The sequence below is a fragment of the Ptychodera flava genome, chromosome 16, assembly GCF_041260155.1.
Source record: "Ptychodera flava strain L36383 chromosome 16, AS_Pfla_20210202, whole genome shotgun sequence".
Classification (NCBI taxonomy): Eukaryota; Metazoa; Hemichordata; class Enteropneusta; family Ptychoderidae; genus Ptychodera; species Ptychodera flava.
The window spans coordinates 581272-597898 of record NC_091943.1 but is presented as its reverse complement, the minus strand read 5'-3'; the positions used below and the strand labels follow the sequence as shown (position 1 = coordinate 597898).

Here is a 16627-nt window from a genome sequence, read left to right as displayed (position 1 = left end):
TGAACCAAGGGAAATAAGTAAACAAGAAAAACTGTGGCATATCACTGAAGGAGACAGACATACATACATACATACATACATACATACATACACACACACACACACACACATACATACATACATATATACATACATACATACATACACACATACACCAGGTTTTCTCTCGACTGCGCAATTGCGCAAATTGCGCATTTCGAGCCATTTTCCGCCCTTTAACAGATACTGCCAGCGCGAAAATCGCGCAAAAAAACACAGCAGGCAAATACGCCCGTACGATGGTGACCAAAGCGCATAGTGTAGTGACCTGTGAATTTCCTGTTGTTCCTGCCCCTACAATGTCAAGTCTGCCCCAAATTTTCATGAATGGAGCAGAAATTGCCCCCTTCAGTGAACATGCAGAGAAAACACTGACATACATACATACATACATACATACATACATACATACATACATACATACATACGTGTATTATATACATACACAGCATACTGTATGAAATTTTAAACAATTATGTCAGTTTATGGCTGATATTCTCGGATCAGTTTTCAAGAAATGAAACCATGAAATATAAAAGATCATAATAAAAAGACATTGCTGGCTTAACTTACCATGTACTGTAGTTAATGTACTGCAGTTATAGTCTCCGTGACAGATGTGATACAACAAAGTAGTGTTACTTGAAACTTTCATTTGTAATTTTTTACAAATTTTACCCAATCAGTATTTGTCTCTGTAATTCTGTTATTGGAATGTTAAGATTAAAGCAACAAACTTTTTCATCCAAAAACCTCATTTCCAGACAGTACATTCAATTTTGCTATCTTGTGAACAAAGTTTGGAAAATTTGGGAGTGAGGGTCCTTTAATATGCAAAGTTGCCAACTGAAGGATTCAAGTGAAACATAATTTCTTGTGACTGTAGAATTTTAGTTACTTGACTCAAGACTTGAGGATTTTGTTTAACAGGAAAATATGTTTCAAATATAATAATTTTCAGTGATATAGAAGGACAACAAATCAACAGCAGCCTTGAGCTGGATCCAAAATACATTATTTAAAAAATGAATTGAAAAAATGAAAATACTATCATGTCATGAAGGTTGCTGTAAGATGCAATAGTACTTTGTGTAGAGGAAAATTGAACATAACAACAAAATATTACATTATCATTTTCCTGTTTTTCTAAATATGTGTCATTTGTCTATTCAAAGTATGTATTCCATTTGGGAAAAAAGATTCCCTGTAGATACCCTTAAGTAGTTGTGATATACAATACTTCTTTCATCCTATGGTCTTTGTTAATGGGCAGCTTATGAATAGGGAGATATTATCATCAATATGAAATTGTAATGTTTCTAATTCACTGTGCTTTGTTGAGTGTACAGTGTCGGCATTTTCCATTGGCCACTTTGTCTCTTATCAGATCCACTTGTTGTGATCAGTGCTTGTGCATCTGTGAGAAAGATAGCTGCCAAGGGTGATTCTAATTCACACTGCAGGCATGGCAGTGTGCTCTGTGCCAGTGATTGGAATTGGCAAATATTAAACTACTCTACAGACAGCTTTGTATCATTACATGGTGGCTGTTTTGGCACAATTTCTCCATTTGTTTCTTATTGTTGGTGGAAATGCTCATATGTCAACTCATTTCAAGTATCATGTGTATGTAATTTTTTATCTTCTGCTTGTATACAGTACTTTAAGACTTCAATCCATTCAAACAGTTGTTTTCATGTGTTCCTTTTGCTCTGCAGTTGTTTCAACAGGTACAGGGGTGTAGGAAATTTTGGTTAAGGTGGCAAAAATAAAAGTATATATGGATTCAAGTAGTGTGTGTGCACATTAAGTTAGTGAAAAATGTCCTAATGTTTTACTAAAATTAAATTTTCACAGCTGGTAAAATTTTAGCTGACAGCCGGTTGGTTTTGCCCACTATTTTCTACAGCCCTGAGGTAGAATGTAAACATGATGTTGAAGAATGTCAAATTAAAATAACAGCCAACAGAAAATATGTACAGTACTTTTTTCATTGAATTCCCTGTTTAGACATATGATTCTTGTGAATGTAGTTGAGCCTTAAGATTGTCGATAAATTAAAATATAGAAAACCACAATTTTTGGTCTAAAATCCTCATTTCTGTCTCTTGCTTTTCATTGAAATTTCTCTTTTCAAAACCTTTGCATTATGAACACATATTTTCATCTGACATAATGTAGGTAAAGTATCCACTGAATGAAATTTTTTCTTCTGGGTTGGGCCCTCTGACTAGTACAGTGCACCACAAATATAGGTGTGGTTGTGTGTATAGTTTAAAATTGGCACTCCTTGTGAACAGTTGGTTCATTTGGGTATATATGAATTGATCAACAGACCTGGCCAGCATTGGCAGTGACTAGAGAATGATTCAATTGATTGAGATCAGTTTGAAAAACCTACAGTTGTGATTTTAGATAGGAATGTGTATTAAGCATGGCAGATTAATCAGTGTAATTGTTGTTGATTTATTGTTGTATGATTAATCACTGGCACTCACTCCTGTCTCACATCTGATCATGGCTGTATGTCCAGTAAATATCAATGAGACGTCATTTGGTATTTTAAAAATTCCTTCAGTTGCCAACAGTTGAACTACATGATGTCACAAGGTGACCTCTAACCTTAGGTACATATCTGTGTTTTGTGTGGTAAAGCCAGTATTGTCCGAAATACAATATGACAGATGGACCATGCTTAATTTACCTAACAATGGACAAATAACATGCTGTGTATACCATTTACAATTACAGTACAGGTAGCCATTTTACAAGGAAATTTAAAACACTTGAAATTGAATGAAATGTACAGTACTTGAAATACGATGGTTTCAACCGGGACTCGAACCCACAACGCACGGCACCCAATCACCTAGCGCAGAGGACAACAGACGAACCGCTCGACTAAATCCCCAATCTTAAAAAAGATTGGTTCAATAATCGAGCTAAGGATGTTACAATTCTGACTGCGCCCTCTCCACTCGCCGTAGAGTTCGTGAAGCACTCACGCTAGCACACACGCTATCATACATCTCACACAAACTTTATTGAAGCGAAGCAATGAATACAACGCTTAAACTGGGCGGAAGATAGCCTCGAGGACAATTCTGTCCACCAGCAGAGCTATCAACCCAGGAAAGAGAAATACGATGGTTTCAACCGGGACTCGAACCCACAACGCACGGCACCCAATCACCTAGCGCAGAGGACAACAGACGAACCGCTCGACTAAATCCCCAATCTTAAAAAAGATTGGTTCAATAATCGAGCTAAGGATGTTACAATTCTGACAATACTTCAGAGTAAGTGTAACACAATATTTATTGCTGACACTCATTATATGTGCTGTTAGGTTACGTATGCTAGCAACGACTCATAATATCCACACTTTATTCATGAAATGTATTCGAGGAAGCTTAGACTATAAATCACATAGTCACTTTCAGAACTGCTTTCCAAATTGTGACAGTTAATCTGACATTATTTTCCTACATTTGATCTAAACAGGGTTCTTATTCTGGCAGAAATTCTGCCAGAATATTACTGGCAGAAAAACAAAAATTGATAGGATCAATACTCATTAACCAGTGCATTTCCCAAATGTTTCATTTCTTTCTGTGCTCATTGCTATTCTGAAATATGATGTATTAAATAAAACTGAAAGTGTAGAGCTGTTTAAGCCTTACAAGTATTTCTGTGTGTTTGCTTAGTATGAGAACCCCCTATCCTCCTGACTTGACAGTCATTCTCTATTTATGGCTGCTGTTTTGTCAGCAAATATAGAAATGATATAATTAACAGCACGGTTGAAAATGTGCCAAATGCTGTATCAGTGCAAAAATCAATGAATGTGTCAATGTCAAAAGAGTAGAGAGTTTGGAATACTGAAGACTAGACATGTTATTGTTGATAAATGTTGATAAATGAATTCTAGTCTGGACCAGAGCCATATATATTGTCAACAGTAGCATTGTACATTGCACACTAGACAGGCCATGTGGATGAACAGAAAACTGGGCATTTTAGCATGTTTTTTTGAAATAACAAGAAACTATGTTTCATAAAGAAACTAAAATCACTGGAAATCACATCAAAATGAACTGATAATGGAGCTTTGGTAAGGATCTCCCATTGGCGCTGAGTTTCTTCAAAAGGTTTGGGAACTATGCAGTATTTTGATATTTTTTAGTCTATTTAGTGTTTTCTCCGACATGATTGGTTGATTTTCATAATGATCACCAGGTGACATCAGCAGTATTCATTCTCTACACATGTACCGTACATTGCGGTACATGTGTACAATGACCCTTCAAGTGCCAAAGACAATATTTTTTGCCTCTATAGAATATCACAACAACAACTTTTCCAGATCCAGGCAAATTTTTTCCAGATTTTCCCCAAATTTTGGGTCAAAGATTGTAGCAAATGATGATTCATGTCTGTTTGGTCCAAAATTATGAAACAAAAAGTTATAGAAAAATTTTTAAAATTGGTAAAATGTAGAACGTACAGTACATTTAAATTTTGGTGGGGAAAATTACAGTACTCACAGGGTTAATGATTAATTTCCTGTATATTGTCGGGATATAATTAAATATGTTTTCAAATTTGTAATGAACTTTAATTACATAATCTCTACTGTAGAATACAATTACAGCCACATTAACCCGTCAAGCCATTCAGCAAAATGCCTTGTAAAACAGAGAGTCATTGGGCCAGATAACAAGTAAACTGGCGGTCAACTTCAGTGGCCTGGTACAGCGATTGTACTACAAAAGTCAGCAGGAAGCCCAACTCTGGCCATAAAATTGATACTGATACTACAGGCTGCGTAAACATCGCACAGTGGTACAAACTATTTCCCTCATGATGTATCTTAGAAAATAAACTGAATGGAATGGAAAATAATTCACAATTGACACTGATTGAGATTACCCGCTGATTTTAGTGTTTGCAATTGCTGTACCAAACCAGTGAAGTTGATAGCCAATTTATTTGTTATCTCGCCAAATGACTCCCTGTCTCACTAGGCATTTTGCTAAATGGCTTGACAGGTTACTGCAGTCGCGATAAGTTTAAACACACCAAACTTCCAATTCATTTAGGTATACCGCTGGTGATGTCGTTTTATGCTTACATATCTGATATCACATTCCCCCCCCCCCCCCCCGTGAAGCCGTTGTTTTATGGAGGAAGTGAACGTTGTCATGGGTAGTCTACGAGATAAGCTCAAGGGGTCATTCATTTTGGCCCAAGGGATTGGTAACGGTCTGTGGGTTGGTGAAATAAAATATGAATGGTACAACTACACTCTCATTTCTCTCGCGTGTCATTTATTTAGAATAATATATATTTTAACTGATTTCATTTTCACATGCGGATTTTTCATCGGTGCTAGCCTTCCTCAAAAATGTCCACACAGAATGATTCCCTTTATAAAAATGGTATCAACTGCAATCACTCCAAGCGCGCGAATATTGACCTGTAATGTTCCACAACGTACACGCACGCACTCTGTGCAATGACCAAGCGACATGTACCAATTTCAAGTGAAGTACTGCGGGACGAAAATACGTCACACTTATGGTGACGGCATTAAAACGAATTTCAAAGTTGTGTGCCTGATTAAGGAAAATATCTCAAGTTTGAAAACGGCTGACTTTCAAATTCAGTATCGGAATGACGAAGGAGACACTATAAAGTTATCGAACAGTGAACTCGATGTCAATGATTTGTATCGTTGCTCAGAAACTCTTCCGAACGCGGAATACAAGCAGGTAAAATTAGAGGTCGTAGAAGATTTCTCTCATCAAGTTCGCGAGCGACTCTTCGAAATGACATGAGTTGGAAGAATATTCGTTCGCTTTATCCCGGCTTCGTCAAAAAGTGTATTTGCAGTGGATCAAGGCTTGTGACCATGTCGATGTATCGAACGACACGTTCTATGTTTTGCTCTGTAACTTGTTCTGCAGGTACCTGCGATAGCCTCTTGTAACTATAGTTCAAATCTCGTTTAAAGATGTCGTATATAGTTCTGTTGGCAGGGCAAGGAATCGATGTCACAGATTTCACTATTTAAAAGCTCCGCGCGAACTTCGCTGGCTGTCATTGATGGCTTCCTTATTTTCAGATACTCGACAACATCTGCGGAGCTTTACACTCAGTGTCAGTTTTCGGATAGGGTAGTGAATTTCGCCCAAAGCTGTTTCATAAATGACGAGCACTACGAAATCTTATTATCATACCGGTACCTTTCGAAACTTTATTGTGTTTATCCTCAAACTGCTAACACCGACAGAAGTGGCATTTAGGGGGTCTAAGTTGCCAAATTTTTGACCCATGTTGAGTGCGTAGTAATCAGACTGCTATCGCAATAATCAGACGTCGTATTTGGAATATGATTATAGGGGCTAAATACTGATATTTTGAAACTTCGAACCCCGATTTTCAATTTCGTTGTGTTTAGAAAACTATTTGGAAATATTTCGTGATAATTAGTTACGTTTAATCCATGGACGACGCAACTGTATTTCGACGTGCGTTCGACATCTTGTATCGTACGGTGTGGCTACCTTCGCCAAGTTTGTAGCGCCCGAAATAGCTTCTACCGAAAAAAAACCTATCCAAAACGGGACAGTAGCGTCACCTGACTTAATATGCGGTAGCATGCCTTGTAAAACGCTATCAATACGGAGCGAAGTGAGTACAACGAACAGCATGTCATTAAAATGTCCAAAAACTGAGGTCGTCCGAAAATCACACTGAGTGTACTGTGTGGGCGTCCACTTGCTCTAGCCGTTACAGTAAGACCGGTTTTCTTGAATCGCCTCAAAATAGTTGCCACTGTTGATGCCGATATATTTTTGTCATTAGCAACAGATCTTATAGAGTGTCCATTCAGCTAAAGCTGAATTATTTCAGACCGCACTGTCGGGCGAACCCTTCGCTTCGACAACATGTTCGGTGGAGATAGTTTTGGCGTGGGACAGACAACGTAGTGGTTGATACCATTTTATTAGGGTTGGGAGGAATGATCGGTAGTAAGTTCACATGTATATTTTTTAGGCCTACTGGTGATAAAAGACGAAAAGCGAGAGAAACAAAAAATAAAGCAGTGACACTCGGTAAATGATACAAACAGTAAGAAGATGAACAAGAGTCATTGATTTAATAAAATTTTATTTTTGTGTCCTCATTCAATAAAGTGGAATATTCCGTCCCATCTGTACAGCCGCCACTTTTATGGCCAGGCTCAGCTCCCTGTGGAATTCCAGAAGCGTAAACAGCATGTGTAATTCTACCTGATTACTTGGGTGATTACATGGGAATGTAACAACATCACCAGCGGTATACCTACATGTAAATACATTGGAAGTTTGGTGTGTGTAAACTTATCGCGACAGTAATAATGTCGTGTTCTCTGTAATACTAAAGACAGTGAAGTCAATAAGTTGCTGGCTTTTAGCATAACTGTGGCGTTTTGTTAACAGGTCCATACTCACTATTGACAACAATGGGTTTGGGCCAAACTACGGTGGTAAAAGGGGGAAATACATGATAACCATCCAGGATTGGTTGGCTTCACTTGGCCATCTCTTTAAGATAGTAAATACCTGTGTTTATTTTTTTCAACATCTCTGTTAATCTGCAGCTATCCTCCATTGTTTGCATTTGTTCTCATTTGTCATAAAATTGGTGTATCATGTATCATAAGGTGACATTACTATAATATGTACAAATTTTGCAGACAGCAAGATATTATAATTTCAGTTACAGATTGCAAGTTTGTAACTTTTAATTATAATTCTCAGCATCAAGTAGACTGAAGAAACACTCTTGAAATTGTGTCTGCTATACTGTAAACTCACTTGTTATTCCATAGAATACCATATCTACAAGAAAATCAATGCTTCATTTGAGTCAAAAGAAACTAAGATAGCAAGACTGAGGAAGGCTAGGCCCATACTGCACAATTTTACAAATCAACATAACACTAGAGGGTTCAGTTGCTTCATAAAGCAAGGGTAGGACCCCCTAAGAAAACTTCATTGTTGTACATTTGGAATAACGAGTCCATTGTTCTTCAGGTGCACCAATAACCAAACCCAGCCCAGTAAACAGACATTTAAAATATAGACAGCAACAAAAAATTCATCCATAATCTGTTTTCCAAGTAATTTACCGGATTTTTCTGAGAGTACGCCCACTCGAAAAACCGCCCATGGGCGGTTATTTGGGGGGTGGGCCGTCATTAAGAATTTTAAATTTCATCTTAACCTTTGTCTACGGCATTTCAACTTGACTCCCCTTGAAAAAAATTACCTACGCAAAGGTCAAAAAGTTTTATATAGCGTACAAAATAAAATAAGTTACACTTCTAAGATAATTACTTCGGCGATATATGTCCGTATCCCCCTATTTATGCTACTAAAATGCAGGTGGAATGATCCAGAAGAACGCAAAGTCAACGTTAGAGTTTGCCACACAATGCCGACAATGATTGACAGATGAAGCAGGAGCCAGGAATTTTCCATTCTGCACGATGGGGATCATGAAATAAATAAAATGACTATCATAAAAAATAACTCTGTTTCATTATTTTTTTATTTAATGTACATCATTACTTTTTACGTTTTTTTCGCTTTGATACAAAAATCTGATGATTTTCTTCGCGTAAATTTGTTGCATTCACAAACGTAACAGTAGTAGTAATCCCTAGTAGAAGTGGTATGATCCACAATTGTTTACGACACTGTATCTATTTTCACAAGTTCGACTACTTTGATTAACTTGTCACGCTTACAAACTAGGTCAACCTCAGAACACGTGCACACGTCAAAATCTGATCGATGATTTTCTTCGCTTAAATTTGAATGCGTTCGACAAACCATGGAGGCATATATAAAAAAAAATGTCTATATAAAAATTTAAAAAGGTTTTTCCTTTTTTTGTTATTGGCAAGTAAAATCTAGCGTAAAACTGTTGGTCGAGGATCCCTGCAGTACGTCACTACAGTGACGTAGTACGCGGTGACCTCTCAACTTCTGAACACGTACCAAGAGATTACGGCCAGCATGCAGCATCCGCGCGCCACGAATAATCATAGATCCTAGGACTGAACTTTCCCCCACCCCCCGAGTAAAAGTTTGGTTTCAGTTTTGTGAGACTGGGAATGTCCATAAGACGAACGATGGTCATCGACATCACACGAAGAATCTCTCAGTTTGTGTTTAGAAGTTGAGAGGTCACCGCTACGTCACTGTAGTGACGTACTGCAGGGATCCTCGACCAACAGTTTTACGCTAGCAAAATGGCGGTCTCCGTGTAGTTATGTCGGGCAAACTTAGAAAAAAAGGCGATATTTCAGTGAATTTTGAGCGGACTTCTGGTCTGGTTAGTCCCTAATAACCAAGCTGTCGATGAGTGTTGGCAATTTGTAATTTGGATGGAAAATATTTCGAAATATCGTCGAGCAAACTTCCGCAAAGGGTGCTTGCGGCGGAACATGGACGCTAGTCTATGGAATATCCCATAGCTGTGGTGGCGGGGTAAAAATCGTAAAAGTCAAAACCAGCCCGTAAAAGGCAGGAATCCCGTCTGAAAACACCACAGCTATGGACCCACAGCTAAATCATGGACCTTGTGTTGTCACGGTTGTGCGTTGATTATCCATGCGTTATTTTTACCTGACTCGTAATTTATTTTTCCATGTGTGATTTTATTTTCCAAAGAGATGTGTATAATTATTATTGCAATTTGTGTTGATATACAAATAAAAGAAATCTTGATCGTATCGTGGGTTCAATTTAGTTTTATGCGTGCGTGAATGAGTGCATGAGTGTCAGTTTATGTTATGATGCATCAGAAAATTGCAACATTGTGTCCTTTTTGTTGAAGATGGATCTGTTAGAATTTGTAGCGCACAATGATGAAAAAGAAAACAAAACTCTCGAGAAAAAAATGAGTGGATGTTTTGCAGCGTTCTACCGCCATTTATTTAAGCAATAACCCACGCCGCAGGAGGGTATACACGAGATTTTGGTACAATGCGCGACATATAGCACGAGCCGATAGGCGAGTGCTATATGGAGCGTATTGTACCAAAATCGAGTGTATACCCGACTGCAAAGGGGGTTATTGCTATTATATTATATCAACTTATGTGTCTTTGTTGTCTTGTTTGACTATTTTCGTCACATTAAGCCCCAAATACAGAAAATGGACGTGTGAGAGACCGATCATCGGAAATTCTGCGCCCGAGACCGAGCATTTTTATGTTGGGATTACGTACACGCACACAGTATCGTACGATAAATACGCATACGTTCATCAACATTGCATTTTATTCGCATGCAACGCGAAGACTATCATAATATACGGATAGTTTTCAATCGGATTCGAACCCACAACATACGGCATCAGTCGCCTAAAAATAAAAATACCTGCTGCAGACACAGAAAACAGGTCAAGAGTTCAAATCAAAAGAAAAAGTAACAATTTTTTCGTAAATTTACATATGAACAATAGTCCTGGTTTTTTTTGCATAGGCCTACTAAAAATAGATTTGTCTCATTCTGTACCGCTTACGCGTATACGGTATACCTCGACCGTCGCGACATTCAGAGGTGGTACAGTGAAGTTACAGGATGTATTTGATGGATAATTCGGACGTACCAGAAAATATGCAGTTTTGAAATAATCCAGATGTACGATGACTGCAATTGTGATGAACAGTTGTACAGTGTGTGTTGCCCGATGCAGCGAGAGCTGGACGCTGATATTGTTCGTAGCATTTGATGTCAAATTTTGTCGCAGTCGCCATGAGTCGTCCCATTGTTATTTTGAACTTCTTGGTCTACATCGACGTTAGGACACCCTGGTCTGTTGCAGCCCAAACTTTGGTAAAGAATATCTGACATACCGTTACTGTGAGGAAGTGTCAATTTATCAGTGTGTGCACGAATACTAGCTTCATTTTAAAGAGCGGTAGGATATATCACGTCTCGATTCCCGCAATATCAAGAAAAGTGCACGGTGCGCTGTCGCCTCAATGCAATAATTCGTCTACATCACACTCAAGTGTGCTGGTTCAGAGATGTAGTTTATCATCAATCTCAACTTATTTTCACCAAGAGGTGAGTTACAGACCCACACTCTATCTGTGTATCAAAATTCTGTATTCTTTCTTTGAAACAAAGCGGACTGTTTCGGTTTTTCGCGAGGGTCTATGGTTTAGATGGGTACGTTCAAAATGCAGCGAGTGGGAAATTTTCGAAAATTCTGGTTTAGGGGCCCGTTTTACCACTGCTATCAGTGCTAAAACAGTATTTTAGCATCGGTGGAATGAGCTCTCGTCCAATCAGAATGGCGCATGGTAGCATGATATAATATAATTTTGGTTTTGTGATCAACAGTGATAAAATAACTCATTTATTTTTTAGTTAATTGGCGGTAAATTTATACCGAATTACGGCCCTGGGCCGTTATTTAGCTACAGGTGTGAAGCAGACAATGTAGCCATTTTCTGTTTAACGGCCCTGGGCGTACTCTCAGAAAAATCCGGTACTTGAAATGCATGTGAGGAAAATGTTGTAAAATATTTCTTCAGAGAGTTAGCCCATCTTAAATGTAAAACAGGTTAAAAATTTAGAAAGCTTAATACTGTAATAGCTTGCAAGGGCATTTACATTTGGTATTGTGGAACACAAGTGCCCTCTGTCCAAAGTATGTTTACAGGAAATTTCAGAACTAAAACCAAACTAAAACATCGAGAGTGAAAAGTACATTTTTAATGAGAGAATGTTTAATCACCAAGAAATCTGAGTTTTTAATACATAGATTATTTTTTTTAGGGCTATAAAGTTTGATACTTACTAAGATTGTGACTGTCAGCTTTCGTGAACTTATACCATACCAACCAGAACCCATAAATATAATCCACTTTTTCAAACATTCATGTGTGGAAAAGCTGACAAAATAGATCTTGACAATATTCATGTTTGTCGTACAGTCGAATGTTACAGTGTCTTAGCCAATCAGCTCATTTATCAAATACTTGTTACACCGTGTAAATAATTGCACTCAAATATGAGTGTTCGTTCATCAACTAACTGTTATTGATGTCAATCATGGCCAGGTAAAGATATGCAGTAGCTGCTTGGGGAATAAAACACACACAACACTCCATCATGTCAACACATATACATTGGATATGATTAATCATCACATTTTGCTGTACAAATTATGCAGAGCCAACAATTTACATGTACCTTGTGTTGGGTATGTCTCACTTTCCTAACCCCAGCTGCCCCATGATTCCCCTATACACAATTCAATATCATGTTTATGCATGCGAAACAGTAATATTTGACCAAACCTCATCTCTGGAAGATTCACTTCGTTAGTAGTATGCTCTGCACAAGCTACACTGATGTCAGAGTTCCATTATTAATATGCAAAAATAAATATTTGTTTTTAATATTTTGACAAGACTTTTAGAAATTGTGCTTGTAAGGAATAGCCATGGTTGTAGTTTCTTTGCTACAATACTGTTATTGAAACTGTCGATACTACATATCAAAGGATCTGATCACGAGAGGCAGTGATAACTTTAGAAAGATGCACAAACAGACAGTTTGTCTGAATTTTTGTTAGCGGCAGCCAGTGTTGCGCATTTGTTGCTATATTTAGTAACAAACCTACGATTGCAAGCAATGCTATATCTGGCAGTCATATACATATATGTGCCATATCAAACGTCTATACCTCCACCTATCCACCTCCATCTATGCATGTAGCTTTCCAATATTGCAATTACGGCCTTGTATTTTCTGTTAAACATAAGGTAGAATGTGCCCCGGTGACAGATGTTTGGACTCTCAAATTTGTACAGTTCTTTTCTGATATACCACTTGTAGGGGCTCATTTTGAAGCCCTTGGAGTAAGAAAAAATTTCATGTTGGTTTTTGAAAATCAAAAATTTTATTTTTCCTCATAGAGATAACACTGGGATGGCGGCCATTTTGAATTCCAAATATAGGTAAATGTTTGGTAATTTGTATCTCTAGTGCCAAACTTTACATGGTGACCCCTAATTTTGTTCTTGATTTGGTAAGAGAGTGGTTGAAAGTTTCATTGTGTAAAGTTTGAACAAAAGTTGAAATCTTTCACTTTTGAGTGCATACTACCTTAACAGTATTTGCCCAGTGTACCGTACTTTAAATCAGCGCCATACTTGCATTTTTTTTCTTCTCCATGTTAAATGTTTGCCTGTTGATGTTCTGGTAGAATGTAAAATAATTGTAAATTGACGCATGATTTTGTCCAGAAAATTTCCGGGTTAGATATGAGGTAGGAATATTGTGACAAGAAAATCTTTCGATGAAAAAAATCATCTCAAATTACAAACATTTGAATGATTTATTATGCATCAAAGTTTAATATGATGAAAGTATACTGTGATAGGAGTTTAGAGTTTTCACTTTTCATTTTTCATGAAAATCTTTCCCCATGGATGGATTTATTCCGTGAAGCAGATTGACAACAAGATTATTGTGAAATCATCCTCCCATGAAGTTTGATATGTGATGACTCATTTGGTTATCGGTTTACGTCATCCGTATGCTTGATTTGAAGTGTTTCTGCACGCATTTCACAGTGTCTTCAATCTGTCATTCAGCATTTGTACAAACGTCTGCCATCTGTCATTTTCTCTCTTTTCCGCTGCTTATTTTTTTAAAGTCATTTCTTGTTTTACATTCTACCCAGCTGTGTCATTTTATATTTGGTCATAAAGTAGTTATTAATTACAACTTACAACTTTCACACCCCCTTTCAATGTGGTAAGGTTCAGTTTGACTATTGAAAACAATAGGATTGGGGCAAACCATCATGTTAAAGGGGTTAAGTGAAACAAGAAATGGATATTGTAGCCACCATCCATGGAGAGTGTGTACATGTTAGCAGAACACAAGATTTGTTAGCTTCCTAGAATGTTGAACAGGAACAGGAAATTTTTACTTTTGTAAAGAGCAACGTCAATAAAATTTGATTCAGCAACTGACACACAACATTGATATAACAGTCGATAGTGAAACAGAAATGAAACTAATAATACAGGTAGGTGTGAACTGGATGAGAACTGTTCCTAATTTTCTTTCTGTTGTGTTTCAATTCATTCTCGTTCTTTGAAAGTACATCTCTTGCATTTAGTTGTCTTCTATTTCCCTAAAGATTTGTCAAAAAACAAAATTGTTGAATCCTGCAAGATACCCACTTGTTGTAGATGTACTTGTAAAATATTAAAATTAAACAAGGATATCTAAGTCATTTGTAGGAGTACCACAGTGAACAAAACTGTCGGCAAAGTGAATACTTTGTCAAATTTTACTTGTGAAACTCTGTTCCATTAGAGTGTTCATGTAAGGTGGTATTCAATTTCTACATTGAAAGCAAGAATGGATTTTTTTTATCAAAATTCATCATTTATGCAACATTCACATGAATTTTAGAATTGTGATTGACTAACAAGGCAGACAATATAGCATTGATTTGTTTTGGAAAGAAAGTGTATGTGCATGTAATATTCAGTGTTCAATCGTTCACCATAATTTAAATCAAAATGTGTTTGATGTTTTTGAGCTTGGGGTATGACTTCAGAGATGAATGTTCAATTTCCATTGTTTATGAGATTCACTCGGCAGTTGTAACATAATTACTGGTATAAGTGCTATAGCATACCGGTACCTAATACCAGGGATACTGAAGAGTTGCACTGAATTTTTTTCTTAGTTTCAATAACTTGCTTAAATTACTTGAATATGCTAAATAAGGATACCTAAGTGATTTGTCACTCTGTGAAGTTTTAACAAAGAGGAATTCCTGGAAACTTCTCAATATTTCATATTAACCCTTTGAGTGCTAAAGTCAATTTTTGCCGCCTTTATGAAATGTAACCCAGACAAATTTTTTCAGATTTTTCCCAACATTTTGACCAAAAACTGTAGCCAGTGAAAAGTAATGTCCATCTGGTCCAAAACTGTTAAAAAATTACAAAAAAGTCATAAAAAGTTTGTAAAATTTTGCACAAAAATTTTGGCAGGAAAATTTGTAACACTCAAACGGTTAAGGGAGAATGTGCCCCAAGGAACAAATATTCAGACTCTCAAACTTTTACAACATTCTGCAGGTTTACCACTTTTTAGGGTTCATTTTGAAGCTTATGAAGTTTAATAAACTTTTCATTATCTTATTTTTGTGAAAATCAAACATTTTATTTTCATCCACATATAGAGATAAAAACAGGCATGGTAGCCACTTTGAATTGTATTGGCAAATGTTGGGTCATTTATTTGTGTCGTTCAACAATTTGCTTCATCTGTTCTCCCTAGAATAGGGTGGTGATTTCTTTTGAGAATGTGACCTCATCAAAGCGTGAGTCTGAATGTAGCATTTTCTTTTATGGTTTTTAAAATAACTGTACAAGCTTGTAATTCCACACAAGTTTGTGGCAGAGATAAATGGCATATGATTGTGAAGACTGTCAATTTCATGACAGCGCAAAGATCTTATCTCATTGAACAAAGAACTGGAAATGATGGCAAGATGAGATCAGATGACTATGAAAACAGGATCAAAACCATTCTCACTTCATCTTTAATTTCCCAATCTGCAGGTCGCTCCAGGTCAGTATCAACACCAACCGGTACCGCAGTGACTCCAACAGAGATGGTTGACGCTGATTACACAGTGTTCAGTCGCATCATTTACCTGGGCTCGGCCACCATGAATGCGCCCAGAAGTGAGAAGGAAGCGGCTCGCATCATGGGAATTCTGAAAGAGCAGTCGCATGCTCCAAATGCAATGGAAGTTGTCTTATCGGTACCTAGCAACTCAGAAGGCATTGTAAGGTGAGAGATTTGCTGATTGCAGTTATCCCGTATTTCTTAACTAAATGAAAACCTTTAAATTTAATTCTCTCTTTTTCACTTACCTTTTCCTCTTAGATTAACACCCTTTTCACTCTCACATTTAATCCCCACCTTCAACATCAATTTACCTGTTCAAGCCTTTCACCATGTGTAAACATTACAATTACATCATTTGTTAACCTTGTGCTTTCCCTTGTGACCCTTCACCTTTGACCTCATCACCTCTTCAGTCTGGCTCTGCAACATTTATAGAAACGTCAATAACAAAATCAATCAAGCAAGCATAGTTATAACACAGGCAAATCCAATTCAGGAAAAAACATGCGGAAGAACAGCTCTAGAGTGGAATGATAGAATGTACTGTCGAGGAAATGAGATTTTTTGAGATTTGCTGATCCCTTTTGAAAGTGTTTTGTACTTGAATCGGTAACTCCAAATGTAATTCCTTTCAGGTGAGTTCACTTGTGATCTTTTTACTTTGGGCTTGAGTCTCAGTTTGATTAATCTAACAAGCACCATTATTTTGGTTCAGACGAGTTCACTAGATATCAGATAGGTGGTAAGAAAGGAATCGACAGTTTGTTCTTCTTTGCAAGCAGTATAACTGTTTAATGTAACTATTCTCTGATGACTAGCTGAAAAGCAGAACAAATCATTTCCTC

At 37.2% G+C, this 16627-nt stretch overlaps 1 protein-coding gene across 2 annotated transcripts in view; it reads left to right on the top strand.

Moving 5' to 3' along the window:
- LOC139152445 (rab GTPase-activating protein 1-like) overlaps window positions 1-16627 on the top strand; it is a 58052-nt gene that overhangs the window by 3079 nt on the left and 38346 nt on the right. The window contains exon 3 of one of the 2 annotated variants that reach the window (XM_070725557.1): window positions 15710-15944. In XM_070725557.1, the coding sequence (XP_070581658.1) occupies window positions 15710-15944 (235 nt within the window). Of the gene's footprint in view, window positions 1-15709; window positions 15945-16230; window positions 16418-16627 lie in introns of those variants that run through there. The other variant, XM_070725559.1, reaches the window with a different exon arrangement.